The sequence below is a fragment of the Pseudochaenichthys georgianus genome, chromosome 17 (genome assembly GCF_902827115.2).
Source record: "Pseudochaenichthys georgianus chromosome 17, fPseGeo1.2, whole genome shotgun sequence".
NCBI classification, from domain to species: domain Eukaryota; kingdom Metazoa; phylum Chordata; class Actinopteri; order Perciformes; family Channichthyidae; genus Pseudochaenichthys; species Pseudochaenichthys georgianus.
The window spans coordinates 14,868,019-14,890,811 of NC_047519.1; the positions used below are offsets into that span (position 1 = coordinate 14,868,019).

The following is a 22,793-nucleotide window of genomic DNA, read 5'->3' on the forward strand; positions in this document are numbered from 1 at the left end:
GACCTGTTGACCCACATTACATTGATAAAATACAATTACAAATGTTCAGATGCTCTCACCACATGCCCATCTTATTACTTGAATTGTTGGCTTCCCTGAATATGACACCAAACATACATATTCATGTTTAAAGCACAGAATGATGACCTCTTACTGTGTATTGCTTAGGGTTAGGGTTAAGTTAGGGTTATATATCAAAACATATTATGATGTTTCATGTTTTAGATTGAGTCAGACCTTACAAATAGCAGGTTTATGTTATTATTTCTTTACCTCCACAAGTTTGATGGTAAGAAGAATACTCTTTATTATAAGCTCGAGGACAACTTGATGCCCAGGAAGTGACCTGGCCCCTGCCTGCCCTGTACCAGTCCAAACTTTTTACTTTTGGTCTGATCAACACTTGAACCGGCGACCCTTCAGTTCACAAGCCCAGTCCCTACAGACTGAGCTACTGCATCCAATGCTGCCCCCTAGTTTCACAACAGAACACTGCAGGATACATTTTAAGGAACCCAGCTATGACACATTGCAGTCAAGTGCGCTGTGCAAAGTGCTAAAGGCAATTTTTGGTCATTTCACAGCCGGGCTCACTTGGCTATGAGGTAGGATCAGTAATAAATCTTTGATGAAGTTATTTGCGAAGAGATAACTTGTAAATGATTCACAAATGTTGCTCAAACTGTGAAGTGTTTACAATGTTTAACGGTTTAGAATAATTAATGGAAACCACACACGTGCACATAAGCACAGGGGGTTGTGTGTTCATTTACAACACTCTGATGCTGCAGGGTTAGGGTTATGTCACCCAGAGCCTGATAAATATGGATCGACTTCAAATCCCCAAAAACTATTTTCCATCTTCTCCACCCTCTTGGACCCCCCCCAAAGCCCTTCCTCCCTTCTGTCAAACGACTTTGTTAACTACTTTGATAAAAAGGTTGATGATATTCGCTCTTCTTTTTCTGACTCACCTTTACTCACCGATGGGTCACCAGACCCTCCTTCCACCCGCACACTGACCTCCTTTTCCCCTCTCTCTCCAAGTGAGGTTCCCTCATTACCTCTGCCCGCCTTACCACCTGTCCTCTGGACCCTATCCCCTCAAACCTCCTTCAGACTATTGCTCCTGATATTCTACCGTTTCTCACCCATTTCATCAACACTTCTCTAACTTCTGGTCACTTTCCAAACAGTCTCAAGGAGGCAAGAGTAAACCCTCTCCTAAAGAAACCCACTCTCAACCCGTCTGATGTTATAAACTACAGGCCTGTCTCTCTCCTCCCGTTCCTGTCTAAAACACTTGAACGCGCGGTCTTTAAACAACTCTCCTGTTATCTCCATCAGAACAACCTTCTGGATCCGCACCAGTCTGGTTTCAAGGCAGGTCACTCTACAGAAACTGCTCTCCTTGCTGTCTCTGAGGAACTGCACACTGCCAAAGCAGCCTCCCTCTCCTCTGTCATCATCCTTTTGGACCTGTCTGCTGCATTCGACACAGTGAATCATCAGATCCTCCTTCACACTCTCCAAGAATTTGGAGTTTCAGGCACTGCACTTTCCCTCCTCACCTCATACCTCAAAGACCGCACCTACAGGGTAACTTGGAGAGGGTCCGAGTCCGACCCTTGTCAATTAACTACAGGGGTCCCTCAGGGCTCTGTTCTTGGTCCCCTCCTCTTCTCCTTGTACACAAACTCGCTCGGATCTGTCATTAGCCCGCATGGTTTTTCATACCACTGCTATGCTGACGACACCCAATTAATTCTGTCCTTTCCCCGCTCAGAGACCCAGGTCGTCGCACGCATCTCTGCTTGTCTAGCTGACATCTCTCAGTGGATGTCTGCTCACCACCTCAAGCTCAACCTTGACAAGACTGAACTGCTTTTCCTTCCGGGAAAAGATTGTCCCACCTGAAAATAACCTCCTTGACCTGACAATCAACATCGGCACCTCTATTGTTTCCCCGGCTCAGACTGCAAGGAATCTGGGTGTGACCCTAGATAACAACCTGTCCTTCACTGCAAACATCGCTGCTACAACCTGCTGCTGCAAATACATCAGGAGGATACGTCCGCTCCTGACCCAGAAAGCGACGCCAATTCTGGCCCAGCCTCTCGACATCTCACGCTTGGACTACTGCAACTCCCTCCTGGCTGGTCTACCTGCATGTGCCATCCGACCTCTGCAGCTCATCCAGAATGCAGCGGCTCGTCTGGTCTTCAACCTTCCAAAATGTTCCCACACCACGCCGCTCCTCCGCTCCCTTCACTGGCTTTTAGTAACTGCTAGAATCCACTTCAAGACAATGGTACTTGCGTACCATGCTGCGAATGGATCTGGCCCTTCCTACATCCAGGACATGGTTAAACCGTACACCCCAGCACGTGCACTCCGCTCTGCATCAACCAAACGGCTCGCTGCACCCTCGCTGCACCCGCATCCGCATCCCCAAGTTCCCATCAGCAAAAACACGTGGGTTTGCTATCCTGGCTCCAAAATGATGGAATGAGCTCCCCATTGAAATCAGGACAGCAGAAAGCTTACACACCTTCCGGCGCAGACTGAAAACTCATCTCTTTCGACTCCACTTCGAGCGATAGAATTACTAACAAAGCATTTATATACTAATAAAGGATTGGCTTATCTAAAGCCAGTTGAGTAGCACTTGAAATGTTTTAGCTCTATGAAACCTGATGTACTTATATGATTCTGTTTTCTCCAAGTTTGTATCTTGTTGGTCGAACGCATTTATTGTAAGTCGCTTTGGATAAAAGCATCAGCTAAATGCAATGTAATACAAATAAAGTTGATAGCGCTGTCAAACCCCACAAAAAACACACAATCCCAAATGTTTAATGGGAGTTCAAACCTGTGACACTTACCTTTGAACACGGGGCTAATCTTCCATACTCCCAGACACCCCTGGCTGGCAAACTGACCAAAGGACAGCTCCAGGAAGAAGAGAGGGATTCCACAGAACACCAGCATGATGAAGTAGGGTAACATGAAGGCACCTGCAGGAGAGAGGCACTCAATCACTGCCTTTGTCTATGATCTATGGGGACTGGAAGTTGTATTTAAAATAGACAGTAAACAATGTTATGTTTAATTGTGTACTTTTTAGTGCTTTATTACTGGTGTGTGAGCATCTCAACATTTATTTTCTGCTGATGGATATTAATCCAACACACCAAGTAAACGTTCTTTCAAGCATTTTTGTGTGATTTGTTGGAAAATCATAAAAAATATTGTAATATTACATTTTCATTCTTAAGCTAATGTATAACTGCATAGTACCCTCAGTACTCAAAATATAAGGTGAAGAAAAATGGCCACCATAATTTCCACCTCGGCAACCAAAAGCTGATGCCTAGTTTCCTGGCAACTTTTAATAGTTAGTGTTGAGCACTTTTGTGTAATATCATCTAAAGACACAAATTGAAGGAAATTAATAAAAAGAAAGAATAGAACATAAAAAATAAAACAAAAACCTCATCTGTCATGGCAACCTCCCCTGGGTAAGTGGAGAGGTCACTGCGCGAGTGTGTTCAGTGGTGCAGCAACTCTCTAGTGGTTCAGACTGGACCAGAAACCAGACAATCATCCAAAGGGAACGTCTGTGCGTCAGGACAGTCATCTGTTTTTTGAGAGTGTGTGTGGTTTTGTATATATGCCCTTTTGCGATTTGGGTAGGTGCAACCAGCTGATACCAAAACTTCCTCTGTGTGTGTAACCTGCAGGTAGAAGCTGATGTGAGACCTACATATTGCCTAGTCCTTGCACATGAATTTAGGTATTTTACAAGCATTACAATATTTGAAGCATGGAGTCATGGATTTAGAGTACCTCGACTAAATTCACAACTTTTCAGTATAGTTTAGTATTTTTCTAGGAGCCATGGAAAATCTTTTCATGATGATCCAGGCCAAAGTAATTCACCATATTATCAGATACCATCAAAAATATGCTTAAAGCTCTTAAAATGGCACCAAAACATACTGGAATAACTTAACGTAGCATATTGCTAAGATACAAATACTGTTGTGCTTTAATAAATTGTTTGTAAAAATCAAGAATCAGGTTTATTGCCCTACATACAAGAAATGTGCTTTGGTGTATACCTAATCACAAAAAGAGGAATTACATTTAGAATAAAATAAGAGCAAATAAAGAATTTTGTAAAACAATAAAATGTTCTAGAAGAATATGTACAGTATACCTATAACACATCATAAGACTCCACTGCATTGAAAAGGATAAACTGATTTTCTTAAGGGCAACATTGAATTGGTTTGCTCTTTCTACATTATTATTCCTTTTATTTAAAATCAGGCTATAATGTTCACTTATCTGCCAGGAAAGCATGCAACACAGCATTTTCAAGTAAAAGGATATTCCCAGCTATCCCGATAATGTCAATTTACAATAATTTCTTGTTTTGTTTTATTACGATCCATGATCCTATATCAAGCTTTCCTTATTTTCAAGAAATATTAAGTACACATTTGTATCTATTTAATTTAATAAAGCCTCTTTTAGATGCATTTAACTTGATGGCAGAAAGACTTTAAGGGCTTGAATACAGTTTGTTTTAATCAGGGTCTTGTGCTTTGAATACAATGGCTGCATGGCAGATAAAGCACGTCAGCGGAAGCAGCTGGATCCACTCGGTGCACTCAGACACATTTTGACAGCATTCACAGCCCAATTAACAATAATGTAGTGATGCAATCTAGACCCGATGCTTAAAAGACACGTTGTATTGAGGTTATGTGCATAAAGTGCAGAGAGCAACATGGCTGGTTCAATCAGACGTGATGTAGTTAGCTGTGAAAGTAAAAAAGGTGCACTGATATGGAATACAGTTGATATACAGGTGATCTGTTAAGTGATGTGAAATGGGTCAATTAGGTTTTATAATCAGGGCTGCACATAACAGGTGCGCATGCGCATCTCCGCCAAAAAAAGAGCACCGGGTCATTTGAAAAAAGGCGCATTTGCGTACCAAAATTGAGAGAGAGAGAGAGAGAGAGAGAAGAGAGAGAAGGGAGAAGAGAAAAGGGAGAAGAGAAAAGAGAGGAGAGAGGAGAGAGGAGAGAGGAGAGAGAGAGAGAGAAAGATATTTGCGAGTTGCATATGAACTCAGGGTCGGCACGTAGCACTGGCGTTATAGATGTTCGCCTAGGGCGCCAGATCTGGGCAGGCGCTGCGCTGGCAGTTCTGGGAGGGAAAAAAACATTTTTGACCGTTGGTGCTCATCCTAATTTTCGGCCTTGATGTAACAATATTTATAATTAAGTAAATTTAACACCCTTTTCATCCCGGTTACACGTTTCATTTGCCCTGTACGATGGGCGCTGTAAGTGATGAAAATGGGGGATGTTGGCTTATCTGGCACCCGCAGCTCACAGCCAAAATGCGAGTGAGCGAGGGAGGGAGAGAGAGAGAGAAGGGCGCACCACCCGTTACCGGCGCTGTTGTTATTAGAATCTGGTGCTAGCTGCTCTAACGGATGTAAGAAGAAGATGTTTCTACAATAATGTGGAGGGAGAGTCCTCTCCAGTCAGACTGAGAGGCTGATAACTACAGCTCAGTGAGGGAAAGGACTCTTGAGTGTTTAGATAGTTCACTAAGTTCAAACAGTTTGGTCACAATTTATGTAAACACATATTTCCAAGGCACTCCTTTATAATTATTGGGATAAACAGGTTTGAAATCATTCCAATGTATACTATAGGACAGTAAACGAAAAACATCCTATAAAACTGGAGAGATAAAAAAAAAATGCATAAATAAATGTTAAGGTAAAATAAGATATGAATGAACAACAGATATAAAATAAGTTACATTCATTTCTTATTGGCTATGGTAGGTTATTGGTTATGTTCACATACTTATTTGATTACATCCACTTGTCTAAGATGACAACAGAGACTTTCGACCCAAAACCAGCTGTTGACTTGTGGATGCAAGCAGCTAATCGCAGACTCAACCAAAGAGAAAGTCAAGACCCCCTCAAAAGTTACGGTTTATTTCATTTTAAGGATGAGCACCAAGCAACATCTCCAGGTGCTCCTTTGAGAACCAGGGCAAAAAAGTTATGTGCACCCCTGTTTATAATCACATTCCCCACACAAGTCTATAAATATAGCTAACGCTGAACACCCATGGATTTCTTTTGCTTCAATGTATGAAAACCAGAATGAATTGTTTCCCCTTTTAATCTGTTTAGTTTGGAGGTTACATTACAGCTGCTTTGACTTCCTGAATCGTTTTTAAAAGCCCACAGATGTTTATTAGGAACAATTTTAGAAAGTCTTTATTATCAGATACATTCCTTAATGGTTAAAATGAGTACACTGATTTAATAAATGACTAGTTTGAACACAGTTAGTTGTAAATAATCTAACATATTTCACACTAATTTAGCTGGCGAATTAGCATAGTAGCTATCCACTCTTTCCTTTATGTTCAACCTATGCACTTTCTAGGCTTGTTTTGAAAAACTTGGTTTTGTGAGAGCTGTTAAGAGTCAACCATTTGCACCAGTGAACACAAACATGACTTTTGTTTCAGTCATGTTAATAAAGAAAGCTTCTAAAATATAGCTTTACGGAGCTAAACATTCCTTACTTACAGATAGTCTACAGGCTTCAAATGTGTAATTGCTACGGGAGTTAATATTTCCGTAGCTCACGATTCAATATCAATTATTGATTCCATACCCAGGGGTGCTAATTTCAGGACATCCTCAGAGGTAGTGTGGCAAATAACACTATGAGAATATGCGTGTTATAAATATAAGAATTATGAGATTTTAAATATAAGAATTATGAGGTTTTAAAGTGACAAACAACGTTTTTACATTTGGAAGAAATAACCGCAACTATGTAAAGACACGAAAAAAAAGGTAACTTTTATTCACGCTAAACTTGCTCAATTGAAAAACAAGTACTTTTCTTGGACTTTATGTTCAAGCTATACAAACAATAACAAGGTTACCTGCATACATTAAACTGAAAGGCTAGCTGCCTTTTTATGCCTCTAAAACATTCCAATTTTTCAACTGAATTTTCATAAAATAACACTGTAAAACTGTTATTTTATTTATAAGCTAATCAAAACGAATGCTTTGTAAATGTTACTTGGCATGTAGTATTATGACTGAGGTTCTTTTGTGGAAAAAAATATGTTTCACCCACTTCATCTGTCCACCTCTCCATGTATGTCATAGGCTGGTCAGCATTTTAAAAGTCAACTCAATGAAAGACATACCTCCTCCATTTCTGTAGCAGAGGTAGGGAAACCTCCAGACGTTGCCCAGGCCCACCGCGTAGCCCACGCTGGTGAGGACAAACTCAATCTGGTTCCCCCAGTTCCCTCTCCGGGAGTTTTCATCCTTCTTCACCGGCTCACCTGGAACTGCTCCATTCTACAACAAACAGATGGACAACACACGTTAAAAGCACTTTCTTTACAATCAATCCCATGTGTCTGAAATGCCACATTTATGGAAGCACATTCATTCATGCGACGATGGAGAATAATTAACATCTTAAGGTTGCATGTGGAGTCGAATTATTCATGTTCTACAATATTCCTGTAACATACCCCATACCCCAGAGTGCAGCATAAGGTGGGTTAACTGGAGCAAACGGGGTGTAAAGTGAAATCTGCGCCTTAAGAACAGCCGATAAGCATTTGGTCTTGTCGTCCTGATTTCGAGCTTCTCTTCTCCTCTCCTCCCTCCCTCCCTCCATCACTCCATCTGCTGGCATCAGATGGTCCCTCTCCTCTGACCTCCTTCCTAACCTCAGCTGTGTCGGACTGTCTGTGCTTTTGTGGGTGCACATGAACACACTCGTGCTCTTGCAGAAAAATAAATACAGCTAATTTTGATGAGCTCGTTTTTGCACAATGTACTTGTCGTACTCTCGGATCAGTCATCAACGAACTGAAATTATGTAATATTTTTGGTTATTTTTACACATTTCTTCAATCTTTTGTGATATAGCTTTGGCTGATGATTCTAAAAACATAAAAGGTGTATGGCGTAAACACAGTTCTCTATGGGCAAAAGGACACATTTTGAGGTGGTGGGTTGTGATGCTTTCCGAAAATAAAAGGTTTAAAGAAGAAGTAAGGACATTTATTCATATAAAAACTAAATTGTGGCCCTGGATTACATGTAACATTGTGTTTATCTAGAAGCCAATAGCATTTTGATGCACAATTTAGAATTTGTGTGCCTTCTCGAGCTATTTTAAGTTGGCCAATTCTAACATATTCCTAGTTGTACTAATTAGTAAGTGAGTTCAAATTAGTTGGTTTTTTTTGGAACAAACTAGGATGAATTAAGTGTTAATCTTTAAATGGAAAGGTTTGACTAAACCATTAGGAAATCTGGAAAGTGAATGATTGTGCCTCAAAGGTCTAGGAAAGAAGGCAATATGGACTATTAAAGTAGTTATTTTTTCCAGTAATATATACTTAATATTTTGTCTGTGGTTCATAACATTCCTTGTTGACAATAAAAGGTCTAAAGATTTGATTGTGGGAGTTTGTTTTCTATTTTTGGAGTTTTTATTGTAATTATTTTAATATGTAGACGCAGCTCTCTGGTTTATATGCATTAACAGTGTTTATGCGAGCTAGGCGCAGTTGTATGCATGGCGCCATTATGAAAACGTATTTCCCTCATTCATGCTGCCTGTGTTATCTGTGTATAGCAGGGCCAGATTTCCAGAGGCTCAGTGAATGAATAGCTCGAGAAAAATGCGAATTACTTGTCATAAAAAAAACCTTCTTTTATGCAGCATACAGTTCATTTAACTGCAAAAAATAAAATAAAAATAAATCACATAATCTTTTGCTGTCATTGGAAAATACACTACATGCCTGTAGACAAGTAAACTATATACACAAGAATGACAGTTTTTCAGCAAAGTTAAACTGCTTTGTTAACAGTTTTATTTGTGGAAAAAATAATAATATAAGAGCAATAGAGAGACATTTATGTTTTGCCCCCCCCCCCCCCCCCAAGATGCCGTGCTACTTCCGACACACAGCAAAAATATCAATAAAGCAACCACAATGACACAAACCAACAACCTCTACACTATGCCCCCATTAGATTCAAAGTTCAACTCTGAGGCAGCGCCAAGCACAACTAATGAGAGAGTCAGTAAAACAGCAAAATAAAACAAACAGCTGCCATGTTTTTCCCAAAGGCTTCGTCTTACTTTGACTCTGGCTGTGCTTGCATGTCAGGAGGGCAAGACAAAAGGCATCCTTGACCTTTTTTTTGTAAAGTAGAGTGGAGGCTGCAGGTGGGACAGACAGGAAGATCAACAAACACAAGTGGTTGATAGTGAGGAGTGAAGTCACGATCACAGCAGGGTGTAAGGAGCAACCCTTCGGAGGGTCACGCACTACAATGTCCCCGTCTGGAGTGCACTGTGGAAGGAAAAGCAGCAGAGGAGTCGTGTGCAGCTGTGTGTGTGTTATTTTTGCACCCTCTATTCGGCACTACAGCATGGACATCTGACTTACCAATCAGCAACCAGGTGTGTGCCTTTATAAGATACACAAGCACATGCACGATCAGGTCTGCACCCTGACAAACCAAAAGGAGGGAACACTCTGGGAATAGCAATGACCCATGAGTCTATGGCGTACACTCTTTGAAAATCGACCTGACAAATTGGAGACAGGCGCACGGTGGGGTTTAAATTCAGTGGTAAAGTGAGTGAGGTGAAAGGAAGTGGAGGGCATGAGTGGAGGATGTTCTTTCACAGTGATAACCAGGCACTGGGCTGTTGCAGTGTCGTTGCTATATTTAGTATTAAGTATGCTGACATTTGCATTAAAGCGAGGATGGGCAATCTGTAGCGTATAGAAAGCTCTAGAGAGCTGGTTTAAACCTTGGATGCTTTGTATTCGTATTTGTTTGAATTTTTTGACATGGTGTCCCATGAATGTTATAAGCGTGCATTCAAAGCATCATTTAAAGCCATTTTTTGTAGTACTGAAAGAGCAAAACTAAATCTCAAAACAAAGCTTAAAGCCATGAAAAAATATATAAAAATTAGGGCTGTCAAGTTAACGCAATTTTTTTTAACGCCACTAATTATTTTAACGTACGATTAACACGTGTATTTGTCCTTGGCCCGCCCCGTAGCTTCAGAGCCCAAAGGCTCGACGTTGTTGTTAGTTGGATGGTGTTTTAAACAGCAAGCCAAGCACACAGAGATGCTGACAGCCCCGCTCCTGCCGCTCGCTTGTGGCAGACCACGCTTGAAAGTTTGCCGGGGAGACGCCTGGACAACAACAGCAATAGCTAAATGGGTGACTACAGCTTAACATTGTGGAGGACGAGGGGCTGCGTTAGATCATTCGAATCGCATCCAACGTGTCGACTGCACATCACAGTCATTATTTTGACCCACAGTGGGAACTTCAGCCTCATGCTTTGACTGAAGATGAAGACAGAGGAGCGGCATTTAGCCGACAACTGTAAACAGGCTTGTCTGTTTGAGCACCTGGCTCAACGCAAATAAGTAGGCATGCGCACCTCCGCCAAAAAAAGAGCACCGGGTCATTTGAAAAAAGGCGCATTTGCGTACCAACATTGACGGAGTGTCCACACAGCGGCGTGCGTTGACGCTTGGCGGTTGGCGTGTCTGAAGCTTGGGGATTTTTTGCGAGCAACGCGACCAACAACCAATCACATGAATCTCCCGCCCCCGACATACAAAGCAATAGCAATGTTAAAACGAAGTAAACTGGATATAAAATCCCCAAACAGGCGAAAACCTACCAGTTCCAACCCACTGTCTCTGCCACCCCCCCCATGCCTCGCTCCTCCGGTTTGTATCCCGGTAGATGAACAGAGACCGATCATTCAGCACCGGGTGATTCACTACCGCTATAATGAATTTTCCCTCAATTTTTTTAAATATGAGGAAATGACCTGCGTAGTCTCTCCCAGCATACACGCGGTTTGATTGGCTAGCGCTTGTACTGGAAGATTTGCATAAACGGGATTGCATTGGCTGATGCTTCTGCCGAGGCGCCAAAAGTTGAACATTGCTCAACTTTTGAAGCGAGCAACGCCAACAACGCTCCACGTCGCTTCCCAAAATGCAGTTCGGCTAAAAGTGACGTCACCCCATTCAAAGTGAATGGACAGAAGCTGTGTGGACGGGCCGTGAGAGAGAGAGAGAGAGAGAGAGAGAGAGAGAGAGAGAGAGAGAGAGGAGAGAGAGAGAGAGAGAGAGAGAAGGGAGAAGAGAGAAGAGAGGAGAGAGAGAAAGATATATGTGAGTTGCATAAGAACGCAGGGCCGGCCCGTAGCACTGGCGTTATAGATGTTCGCCAAGGGTGCCAGATCTGGGGAGGCGCTGCGCTGGCAGTTCTGGGAGGGAACTTTTTTTTTTTGACCGTTGGGGCTCATCCTAATTTTCGGCCTTGATGTAACAATATTCATAACTAAGTAAATGTAACACCCTTTTCACCCCGGTTACACGTTTCATTTGCCCTGTACAATGGGCGCTGTAAGTGATGAAAGTGCGAGTGAGCGAGGGAGGGAGAGAGGGAGGGAGAGAGGGAGGGAGAGAGGGAGGGTGCGCCGGTACCGGCGCTGTTATTAGAATCTGGTGCTAGCTGCTCTAACAGGTGTAAGAAGAAGATATTTCTACAATAATGTGGAGGGAGAGTCCTCTCCAGTCAGACTGAGAGGCTGATGACTACAGATCAGTGAGTGTTTAGATAGTTCACTTTAGTCTAAGTTATCTCAGTGGGTCTCAAACGTTTTGGTCACAATTTATGTAAACACATATTTCCAAGGCACTCCTTTATAATTATTGGGATAAAACAGGTTTGAAATCATTTCAATGTATACTACAGTATAGGACAGTAACCAAAAATATCCTTTAAAACTGGAGATAAAAAAAATGCATAAATAAATAAATGTTAACTAGGTAAAATAAGATATGAATGAACAACAACAATAAAATAAGTTATATTCATTTGTTATTGGCTATGGTAGGTATTGGTTATTAGTATGTTCTTATTTGATTACATCCACTTGTCTAAGATGACAACAGAGACTTTCGACCCAAAAGCAGCTGTTGACTTGTGGATGCAAGCAGCTAATCGCAGACTCAACCAGAGAGAAAGAAGTAGGCCTACATCATCAGCTACCATGTCTGACAGAGAGGAAGACAGTCAGGAGAACAGTCAGGAGGGTAGTGATGACAGCTTGTAGGATTACTGGTCGTGCTAATGTTGTCCTGTGTTCACCTCAGTGCCGTGTGTCTGGCAAATAAAGAGCCCCTCAAAAGTTATGGTTTATTTCATTTTAAGGATGAGCACCAAGCAACATCTCCAGGTGCTCCTTTGAGAACCAGGGCAAAAAAGTCATGTGCACCCCTGTCTATAACATGTTTTCTTTCAGGCTTTTGGAAGGAAAACGTACAAAATACACATTTAAGTGTTTATTTTACTATAGTTTGTCTATTTGCGTCTGTATATTTCTCCTAAATTCACCAAAAGTTAGCATTCTAACGTAACATAAAGTGCCGCGACCGCTGTGTGCACCATGTCAACAGAGATATCGTTGGAAAGCTCCGTCTCTCCTGCACAATCTCATCGGATCCAAATATGGTCATTTCCTTTGTATCAGCAACCAATCGTGAAAGCACAAAGGGGTCTTAAACCAAGAAACGAAATCTCATTGGCTGATGTTAATTTCTGACAATGTGATTCGTTCAGAAGCGTCACGTGGTGTGCTAAAACACTTCCTGGTTAGCTTTCCGCTAGAAATTTAAATCTCAAAATGGCAAAAGAACGGCGAAAAAAACTTTCACAGAGAAGACGACAACAATTGTCACTTGCACGAAGCAAGGTTATACAAAAAACAAATGACCCCGAACATGAAATACCTTCACGGAGTGCGTCGAGGCGCAAGCTGTCATCCAAAGAACAGGAGGGTTCAGCTAGCGCCTCACTGCAATCTTTAAAGGTCGTTTTCTCAAAATTAGTTTTTTCTCCTACTCTGAGTTCGAAATGTCCACTTCAGTAGCACGTAGAGACACCAAACCTTCCAGTTATATTCCTATCAATATTATGAAGGCTTTTACAGAAGGGTTTGTTCATATATCATTCATAGCCTGAATTATATAACATTTTATACCTAAAAACATGGTGAAAATTGATATTTTAGGGCAGTTGACAATATTTTCTGATTTATGGAGTCATAAAAAGAGATATCCAAAATCCCTTCTGTAAAAGCCATAGATACTAATATGACTACAAAATGAAACAAGAATTTTGAACCTCGCTTTATCCAAAGTTCAGATTTCGATTCCTGAAATGTGTTAAAATATGTGCATATTTAATGAGATAATGGCTCATTTGCATATTTAAACATGCTATTTCAGAAAACTTGTAATACAAAAAACAATTGTCTTATTGTAAGTAATTAACTGGAGAAATGTCTAGCTTATATCTTTAAGTTAAAAAAATTACCCTATTCACCTGGGGTGTCTCGCCTTCATTCATATTGGAAGAAAAAATAAACTGCTCTTGAATGTAGCTATAAAATGTATGACGCATTCATTCGGTCCTTGCAGCCAGGTTTATTGAGTCTTATTTAACTCTATATGCTAGGAACAGGGTTGGTAAACACTCAATTATAGCAAGCATCAGTGTCTGCATTAGCAGAAAAGAAGTTGGGTTGATACATATACATTTTTCAATAACATATGGCCCAAAAACAGGATACATGTTTACATGTATTGGCCTACATATACTGGAGATCAACACAATCCAGTAGAAATCAGACAGTATCAAACACTAAGTATTGGCTGAACCCTCTGTTCCAAAGTTGAACTGTGTTTATAGTTTCATCCCTCTCCCCCTCGACTGACCCCAGGTCAGCCTCTCTCAGCCCAGGTGTTGTAGCCTGTGGTGTTGGCTCCCGGGGGCCCGCTGTCAGTCAGACAGGCAGACAGACCCTCCTCTCTCCCTCCATGTCTGTCACATGCTTCTCTGGGACCATCTGGGCTTTACATAAGACCACACATGGTCCCCCATCCGTCTCTCCTTGGATTCAGTTTGCAACTTTTTTTATTTTTCCAGGGTGTCTTTGAGTCACAGCGCGATCTCGGTTGTTCCATCAGGACAACAATGAAATGATCCAAAGAATAGCAGCAAATGTTTAACACATTGTTTAGCCCGATTTGTGCATTAACAGGACTTTTTTACAGAAAATTGGGGCTCAGAATTCACAGAGGGCACTATTATGTTAATGCCTAGGCTGCGAGTATGCCATTTGTTTTGATTGAGATAAGAATAGGGGCGCCATGCTTGAACCAGAAAATGGTGATCCAAAAAAACATACGACGTAACTGCAAGTCAGTTCTGTTGTAAGATTACTGACCGGAATAGTAAGTCTTATATCCACATATATTGTCAAATAAAAAATGTATGTGCTACTTGCAAATGTGGATGTCACGGTTGGCCTGAATACCAACAATTTTTTAGATGCCATACACACATATAAGGAGCTATTCCCTGCTGTGACGGTATAGTTGGAATGTTCATCATCACAGCTTGGCAAGGCTCAGTTGCGTGAGATTGACCAGAGATTGACGCGGTCACAATGGAAAAAAAGAATACTGATCTGATGCTGTCAATCAAAAAATAAAGTTTAAGAGAACTCAGAATGGGTCATTTGCCTCTACACAATTTGCGTCACACTGAGATTCACAGATTGACAGGAGCTGTGATTAGCTGGTGGCTCAATCACCAAATAATCAAAAAAAGGACAATAGGCATGCTAATGTTTATTTACGCACACCTTTGCTAAATTGATTGTTGCTATTGTGAATTAAGCACAAACAGTACATCGTTGTTGGCAGCAGAACAGTGGAAAAGTGTTTCCCATTTCGTAATCATAATGTTGCAGGTTTGAGACTGAATACACAATTCCTAATTCATCTCTCCGCTAAGCTCACCTGGAAAAGACTGCCAGCTCAGTCCCGGAATGTGAATGAACAGAGAAACGCTGATCTGTGCATACTCAGACTGGAAGTGACGGGATCAGTGCGATTTACCCCAAAATCCTGTCGCTCCACAAAGGCCTGCAGGTGTGATGGAAGAAATGCTGAAGAAGGTTTAATGCCGAAAACATTCAAAATCTAATCTTGAATTCTCCTGAAACTATTCCCTTAAATTCGAACTACTCTGGTTAAGAACATACTGTAATTCGACCTGTCATCAGTGTTTGTTTTTTATGGTCTACATTTTGGAACTGTAAAAAAAAAAAGCAGCCAAGTTCAACCAACGAATGTTACATGTCGAAGTTGTACATACACGTTCATCAAGAGCAAACACACTAATGATAAAGTGTTTTGTAAAAAAACAAACGACACCTAAACCGCACGTGGTATCGATCTGTGGATCACAAGGTAGCCACACCCTAAAATATACACGAATTGACTTTATATTTAACTGTTAATGGAACTAGGGATGCTCCGATCGCCAATTTTGGGGCCGATCGCCGGAATCAGTATCGGCCGATACTAGAGCTGCTCAATAGAGAACCGCAGTGACGCGTCCTAAAACCCGGATGTAAGTTAGCATTTTTACCACGTCCGGTTCCTTCGATAAAAAGCAATGTAATTACTCCATAGGATTTTGGAAAATAGCTCCAAATAAGCTCTGTGTTTGACACAAATTGAAGAGACAGATCACGTTTTGTTCTACGACATTAAATACATCAGCAGTGACCTCGCTGGTGATTTCTGAAGAGTTTACGTGTCTGAAAAACGATGGTTGTTAACAAGTGGCTGAATAGGACTACAGAAGTTGTCCAGGCCGTTTTACGTCATTACACCGAACACGTAAACACTCCCGCTAAGTTTGTTTGCCCTGTTCTGCTTGAAAGCAAGTCCCTGCCTCCTGCAAACTGTTCAAACAAACACTTCAATATGGATCTTAAGTTGGCGTGACGTTGAAGCAGCGACCTTGCTGTAGTTCCTTCTTGCGACTAGATTTATGCTTCGAAAATTATAAAAGTAGGATAGACATGTGGATATTATCCGGCTGAACAAAACATGATCCGTCTCTTAAATGTGTGTCAACCACAGACCTTATTTCGAGCTATTTTCCAAGATCCTATGGAGAGTTTACATCCGGGTTTTAGGACGCGTCACTGCGGTTCTCTATAAATCGTATTTTAAATCGCAATTACGATTATGGCTTGCAACGATTACGAAAACAACGTAATCGAAATAAAACGATTATTTTTTTCAGGGTTCAGGGTAATCAACATATTTTTTTCCAATAAATGGATGTTTTCAAAGTCAATGAATAATCGCATTTAATAATCGCAATTACAATTATTGACCGAAATAATCGAGATTATGATTTTTGCCATAATCGAGCAGCCCTAGCCGATACCGATCGCTGATCCGATCGAGTGGAACATAATTATTACATTCAAATGAAGTACATTATTCAAGTTTGGATAATAACACGGGAGAAATGAGCTCTCTCTCAATTCAATGGGGCTTTATTGGCATGAAAGTTAAGTTAAAGTCTCTCTCTCTCTCTCTCTCTCTCTCTCTCTCTCGACAGCCAGTCAGTCAGCCAGTCAGTCAGTCAGTCAGTCAGTATCTCATGCAGCTCACTGATCCAGTAATGAGTGACCCGACCGTGAAGAATCTCTCTCTCTCTCTCTCCTCTCTCTCTCTCTCTCTCTCTCTCTCTCTCTCTCTCTCTCTCTCTCTCTCTCTCTCTCTCTCTCTCTCTCTCTCTCTCTCTCTCTCTCTCTCTCTCTCTCTCTCTCTCTCTCTCTCTCGACAGCCAGTCAGTCAGTCAGCCAGTCAGTCAGTCAGTCAGTCAGTATCTCATGCAGCTCACTGATCCAGTAATGAGTGACCCGACCGTGAAGATATCTCTCTCTCTCTCTCTCTCTCTCTCTCTCTCTCTCTCTCTCTCTCTCTCTCTCTCTCTCTCTCTCTCGCTCTCTCTCTCTCTCTCTCTCTCTCTCTCTATCTCTTCTCTCTCTCTCTCTCTCTCTCTCTCTCTCTCTCTCTCTCTCTCTCTCTCTCTCTCTCTCTCTCTCTCTCTCTCTCTCTCTCTCTCTCTCTCTCTCTCTCTCTCTCTCTCTCTCTCTCTCAGCTCACTGATCCAGTAATGAGTGACCCGACCGTGAAGAGGTAGATAAAATAGCGAAGTGTGTTAGGTCTAACTCTTAGTGTGTGTTTTGCTCCGCTCACCGGTCCATCAAAGCGGGCGGAGCTGCAGGATTTCTGCTTCACACACACGTTGCATATCGCTATTTGACTGTCTTTTTCGGACAAAAAATAAAATACTGCCAGACTGGTGAAGCCATTTTGGCGAGGTTGTTTTGCCGCGCACTGAGAAAAGTGTCATGTATTTTACGGCTCTCCCGATCGGCCTTTATAGAGAACACTGATCGATCGGCAGAGAGTGAATATCGGCCGATATCGATGGAACCATAATTTATTAAATAAACCTCACTTTATAAAAAAAAAAAAAAGGGAATAAGTAACAATAGAGACCATAAGCTCATCAGGAAAATTGTTACCGAGGTAGTAAATTAAGGAAGAAATAGGTTAATTTTCTCATAGACTCCTATTCAATCGACATAACTGGAGCTTGGTTGGGATGCATCAAGACCGCCAAAAATACCAACTTCATTATTTTTGTTTAATCAAACAGAATAAATACTATTACTCTCAAATAGTAAACGTAAATGAGTAAAATACAAGGTTTTCCCTCCTCTATACGCTGCTGCCTCTCATCCTCCCTCCACTCACACTGCAACTAGAGCACTTCAGCTTCATAGACAAGCATAGACATGCACTCAAATACACCAATTGGGGAGGAACGCCCCAGAGTTTACCCATATGCACAGGAACAGTTTGACAAACGCAGCAAGAACCTTCAAACCGAGGTCTCTTGACAGCTGCAGACATGTCTGTGAAAGACACTGACCAGAGAAGTGTAGCAAGAACTACAAACGTCTTTCTAGCTCATGGCAACACAGACATAAGGTTTACTTCCTCGCTTTGAACCTTGATTTGAAATACAAATATGGTTTGCATCTCTCGCACATTTCACTAGGTCAACTTCTAGGCTTAAAAAAGGTGCATTACAGCTCTTCATGCAACAAGTAGAGTAGAGTGCAGAGCTCTGCAAAGGCCTGATAATCTTGCTTGCAAAATACGATTTGTAAATGTCATTTAGTTGCTGACTGTGCGTGTAATTTCCAGCCTTAAAAAATTCCATTTAGCGACACCTCCTATAGAGCGATGGCATTTTACAGACAGCTCACTGCTCTTACCCAAGCTGTCTCTAATATGCAAATCTTCCTCAATGTAACTTTGAGTTGCTCCTTTAAGCAAAAAACGTATCGTCACATGCTTTCGAGTGTAGATTGAAAAGCATGATTGATTGGGGGAATATTTCTTTAAAAAGGGTTTATGAAAAAATAAATGTGACTGCTGATGGATTTGTTTCATCAAGATATTTCATTTTCATAATCGTTGACGTATACTGAGGTGGTAATGTGATATTCTTTACACCCCACAGCTGTTTTCAAAATGATCATTAACACGTCTATATTGTCTCACAGTTGCTCTCTGGGAATAAAGGCCCTGACACACCAAGCAGTCACCAGAGGACTAGCCGACGCTGAAGTCGGCTGTTGCCTGGCCGTGTTCTCCTGCGTTTTGGCCATGTGTCGCACGGGAACACACCGCACCGACTTCAGTGCGTGAGTGGCAATAACTCTCCTTACCAGCAGGCGGCGGTAGTGTGTATTCGTCATTCAAAAGAGGCAACAACCGGAAGACAGAGAAGAAGAAGAGTATCTTTTCTCCGTAATATCATACAGAGCTGGCCTCTCCTGGATCAAGGTGATGAGCAGGTCTTCGTTTGCATCATTCCAGATCGCCATGATGAGATGAAAATGAATAGCAGTCTGTGTGTGCCTTCTTAAATCGTTTGTTTACGTCCCTCACTTCCGCTTCGCTTCTCATGCACTGATTTGGTAGCTGAACAGCCAATCAGAGTGATTATTTGGTCCGACTGCCAGACCCGATGCATGGCCGATTCAACATGTTGAATCGGCCATGCATCGGGTCTGGCAGTCCAAATAAGGCGTGTCACGGTCGACGGTGCGGGACACACCAACCTGACTACGGCGCCGCGAATGCCCGACAGCCTCTGACGGCCTCTGACTCCCAAAATCGGGTTGGTGTGTCAGGGCCTTAATACTGAACACACAGAACCGATTTATTTCTGTATTCTGTTTTATGTTATATACAAATCTATATATTTAGTTTTGGGAGGACAAAACAAGATCATGTATGTGTTGCTTCTTTTGGGCTTGTTTTCAGACCTGGTTGCTTATTTCTCTCAATGCTGGCAACAGAGTGGGCGCAGTGTCTAGTAGCAGTAAGCTAATGAGAGGCTACGTTCAGCTGGTGACTCGGGAGTCGGGACAGAGAAAATGTCAGGAGTTTGGAAGTATTATAACATTGAAAGCGAAGGCAGTGTAACAGCCAGATGCAATGTTTGCAAGGCGGAGGTTCCGCGTGGTGGAAAGAACAGAGCTACGTTCAACACGACCAATCTAATACGATTGTTTGTTTTTTCATTCCCCCCCCCCATTTTTTTTTCAAATTGAATTTATGAATCTCCAATATCAACGTAAGAGCTTGTGCCTCTTCGGGGGGTGCTAACACTTAACCATAAACGTTATTGTTTACTTTCTCCGTCTTTATATGTAGATATTACTTTTCTCCGTTAATCTCCGTCACGTTGTTTCCAAAGCAACAACAACATCCTGTCAACAGCGCTACCTCTCCTTCAAAATAAAAGCATGTCCACAAATAGGAAGCCAAGCCAAATTACACTTAAGACATATACAACTGCAACGAAAGTAACAAACACAATGCGATATCCTTTTCAATTTCAAAGAACACAAATTGGGTTACATTAACAAATAACTATAAAACAACAATACTGTAGAATAATCAAATTAATGCCGTGAATACACCGAAACACACGTGTTGAAGTGGTTCGCTGCTGATTACTATTGAATTGTGTTACTCCAGTAAGATGGAAATATAATACTTTGTTTATTCATGTTATGTTAAGCTGCTGTTGTTCATTGCATTATTACTAGACTAGTTAGTCTTAAGGCTAGAATTCTGCATCAAGCCTCATTTTAATTTAAATTTTATTATTTGTGACTGAATGTGAACTTGTGAAGCTAGTCAAGCTACCTCTTTCCAGTAGTTATTTTTGTTTTGTTACTGCACTATCTGCACTCAATTTGTTTACATGGTTATTTTGTGGTGGACCACTGATAAGCTTTATTTTGTTTTGATCCAATGCTGCACAACTGAACTGATCCAATGCTGCTGTGAAAAAAAGAAGCTATATCCATGTTGGATAGAATGGATAGTTGGGTACTATCATTTAAATAAAAAAATAACCTTAAGGGACAACTTGAATGCTTTTTTCCTTTTTTTTCTCTTAATGCTTTGCATAAAGATCGGATCGGGAAAAATCGGTATCGGCAGATTGTCAAAATCAAATGATCGGAATCGGATCGGGAGCAAAAAAAGGTGATCGGAACATCCCTACACGTAGTGATCGTCTTCTCAATAGAACATCTTTGATAATGTCTTCTGGCCAATCAGAATCAAGATAACGGCGTGGTGTTGTTGCAGGAAGTCCCGACGGAGAATACTTTTGCTGTAGTACAGGGGTGCACATAACTGGTACGCAGGTACGCGTACCAGTTATCTAGCTTTTCTAGAAGGGGGTTAGATCACCGGACGACAGAGTCGGTCTCCGTGTGCACAGACAGGGCTGCTGTTAACGTCGGTCTGTACAACGGAATTGTGCCAAAACTACGCCAACCGGCTGCGGAGGGAGACTCCCCCCCTTCACTGGAGAACTGCGCTAAAACAGCTGATCACAACGTTCACCCCATGTTAAATGGATATATCCGCCTTCTTTCATTTATCTTTCCATTCCCACAACAATATACATAAAGAAATGGCATATTTTGGACATAGTTCGAATGGTGATTAATCATGATTAATTAATGCTTGAACTGTGATTAATCTGATTACAAATGTTAATCGTTTGACAGCCCTAGTTTATAAAGCTTATACAACCCTAAAAAGAAGAAGTAAGCTAACGGCTCTTATTTCTTGATTTTACAGGGGCGGTTACAGGCAGTGAGGTTATGGCAGTGGCGAGCCGTGACTTTTATACCTAGGCCCTCTGACCCCCCCCTTCCCTCGAAAAAAAAGAAGAGATATTACGTCACAGCGTATACTTCAGCGGAATATCAAAACAGCAGCCCGGGGTGCAAAACACATCAATGACAGCGACCCTCTACCACACAAAACAACATGATTTATATAAACACCTATCATGACAGGGCACCCACAGCTAAGTAACAATTACAAATAAATTAAGTCGGCACGGCAGCCCGCATTGAAAATGACTTAGGCCTACCTTTGATGATCAAATCACTGAAACACAAAGTCCATCCTCCTGTCCTTTTGGATGAAGCACTTGCGGGTCATTCAGCTGATCCTTTGCCACTCCAGTTTATCATTGTAACTCAATCTTGAAAATTACTCGGTTAATAATTTCGCAACAATGTCATCACTATCACTGAAGTGAGCCATCATGAACGAACTTATGTTAATTATAAATCTATCGATCATAAATCTATCGATTAGATAGATCAACCTAGCACTGAAATATATGGATGTTATGTGACAGTATTTCTGAGAAAAAGTCAGCTGAAATGGTGGCATGCCACTGCTTTACGTGTCGACAGCATGTTTGAACGTATTTGCAGCAGTAAATGTGGCTGTTTGGCCACTGACGTTGCCATAACAACACCTGAATTTAAATGTGCAACCTCTTTTTGTGAAAGATTTTTGCATGAAATTATAATTCTTCTGAATGATATTCCTATTGACAGCTAGTTTCTATGTGAACATTATGAGATGGACAGCCAGAGAGAATAAATGAAAAATAGTTATGTACTAAAATACTATATGACAAAACAAGAATACAGTTTAAAAGGGTAGTGATTTGTAAAGAATAAGAAAAATAAAATAAATTCTGCCCGGACATTTGACCGGCGAGAAAAAATCCTAGCGGAAACCCTGCCATAGATTTCTTAATTTTGCTCTCAAAGTGCACCAGATTGATGCTTTTAACTTCAATATTTTAAAATGTATTTGTAGTCTTCTTTCTGGCAGACTAGGCGATGGAAATGCACTGCTGCCTCCCACCGGATAAAAACAACCCCACATTTGGTCTATGCAAATGAAAACGATCTTGATGTGTATTTGAATATAGAGCAGAGAAGGGGGATCCGATCACAAGTGGTCACTCGAGATGCACGAGGAGACACATTCTAATGCCATGTGTAAACTGACCTACTTGGAGCTGTCCACTCCTGATCGGATCACCCAATGCAAGTGTGAAAAAGGCCATAACATGGCTTTGTCCCAGATGGTGTCTAGATCGAGTTGAGACCCATTGCAGTTCACAACTGGCAGAATTGATTTAATCTTTAAAAACCTTTATATTTTGCTATGACTGCCAGTGACAGCATTAGGTACTTCATTTGAAATAATACAAAATGTGTTTGCTATACTATTTATTTACCCACTGACATGTTTTATTGCTGTCAGGGACTGATTTTCATT

At 41.3% G+C, this 22,793-nt stretch overlaps 1 protein-coding gene across 3 annotated transcripts in view; it reads right to left on the reverse strand.

Moving 5' to 3' along the window:
- The window catches only part of slc6a9 (solute carrier family 6 member 9), an 87,432-nt gene that overhangs the window by 11,686 nt on the left and 52,953 nt on the right, over positions 1-22,793 (reverse strand). For all 3 annotated transcript variants that reach the window (XM_034104340.2, XM_034104339.2, XM_034104341.2), the window contains 2 exons: positions 7,279-7,435; positions 2,886-3,017 (listed from right to left, as the gene is read on the reverse strand). In XM_034104340.2, coding sequence (XP_033960231.1) covers positions 2,886-3,017; positions 7,279-7,435 — 289 coding nt within the window. The remainder of the gene's footprint in view (positions 1-2,885; positions 3,018-7,278; positions 7,436-22,793) is intronic.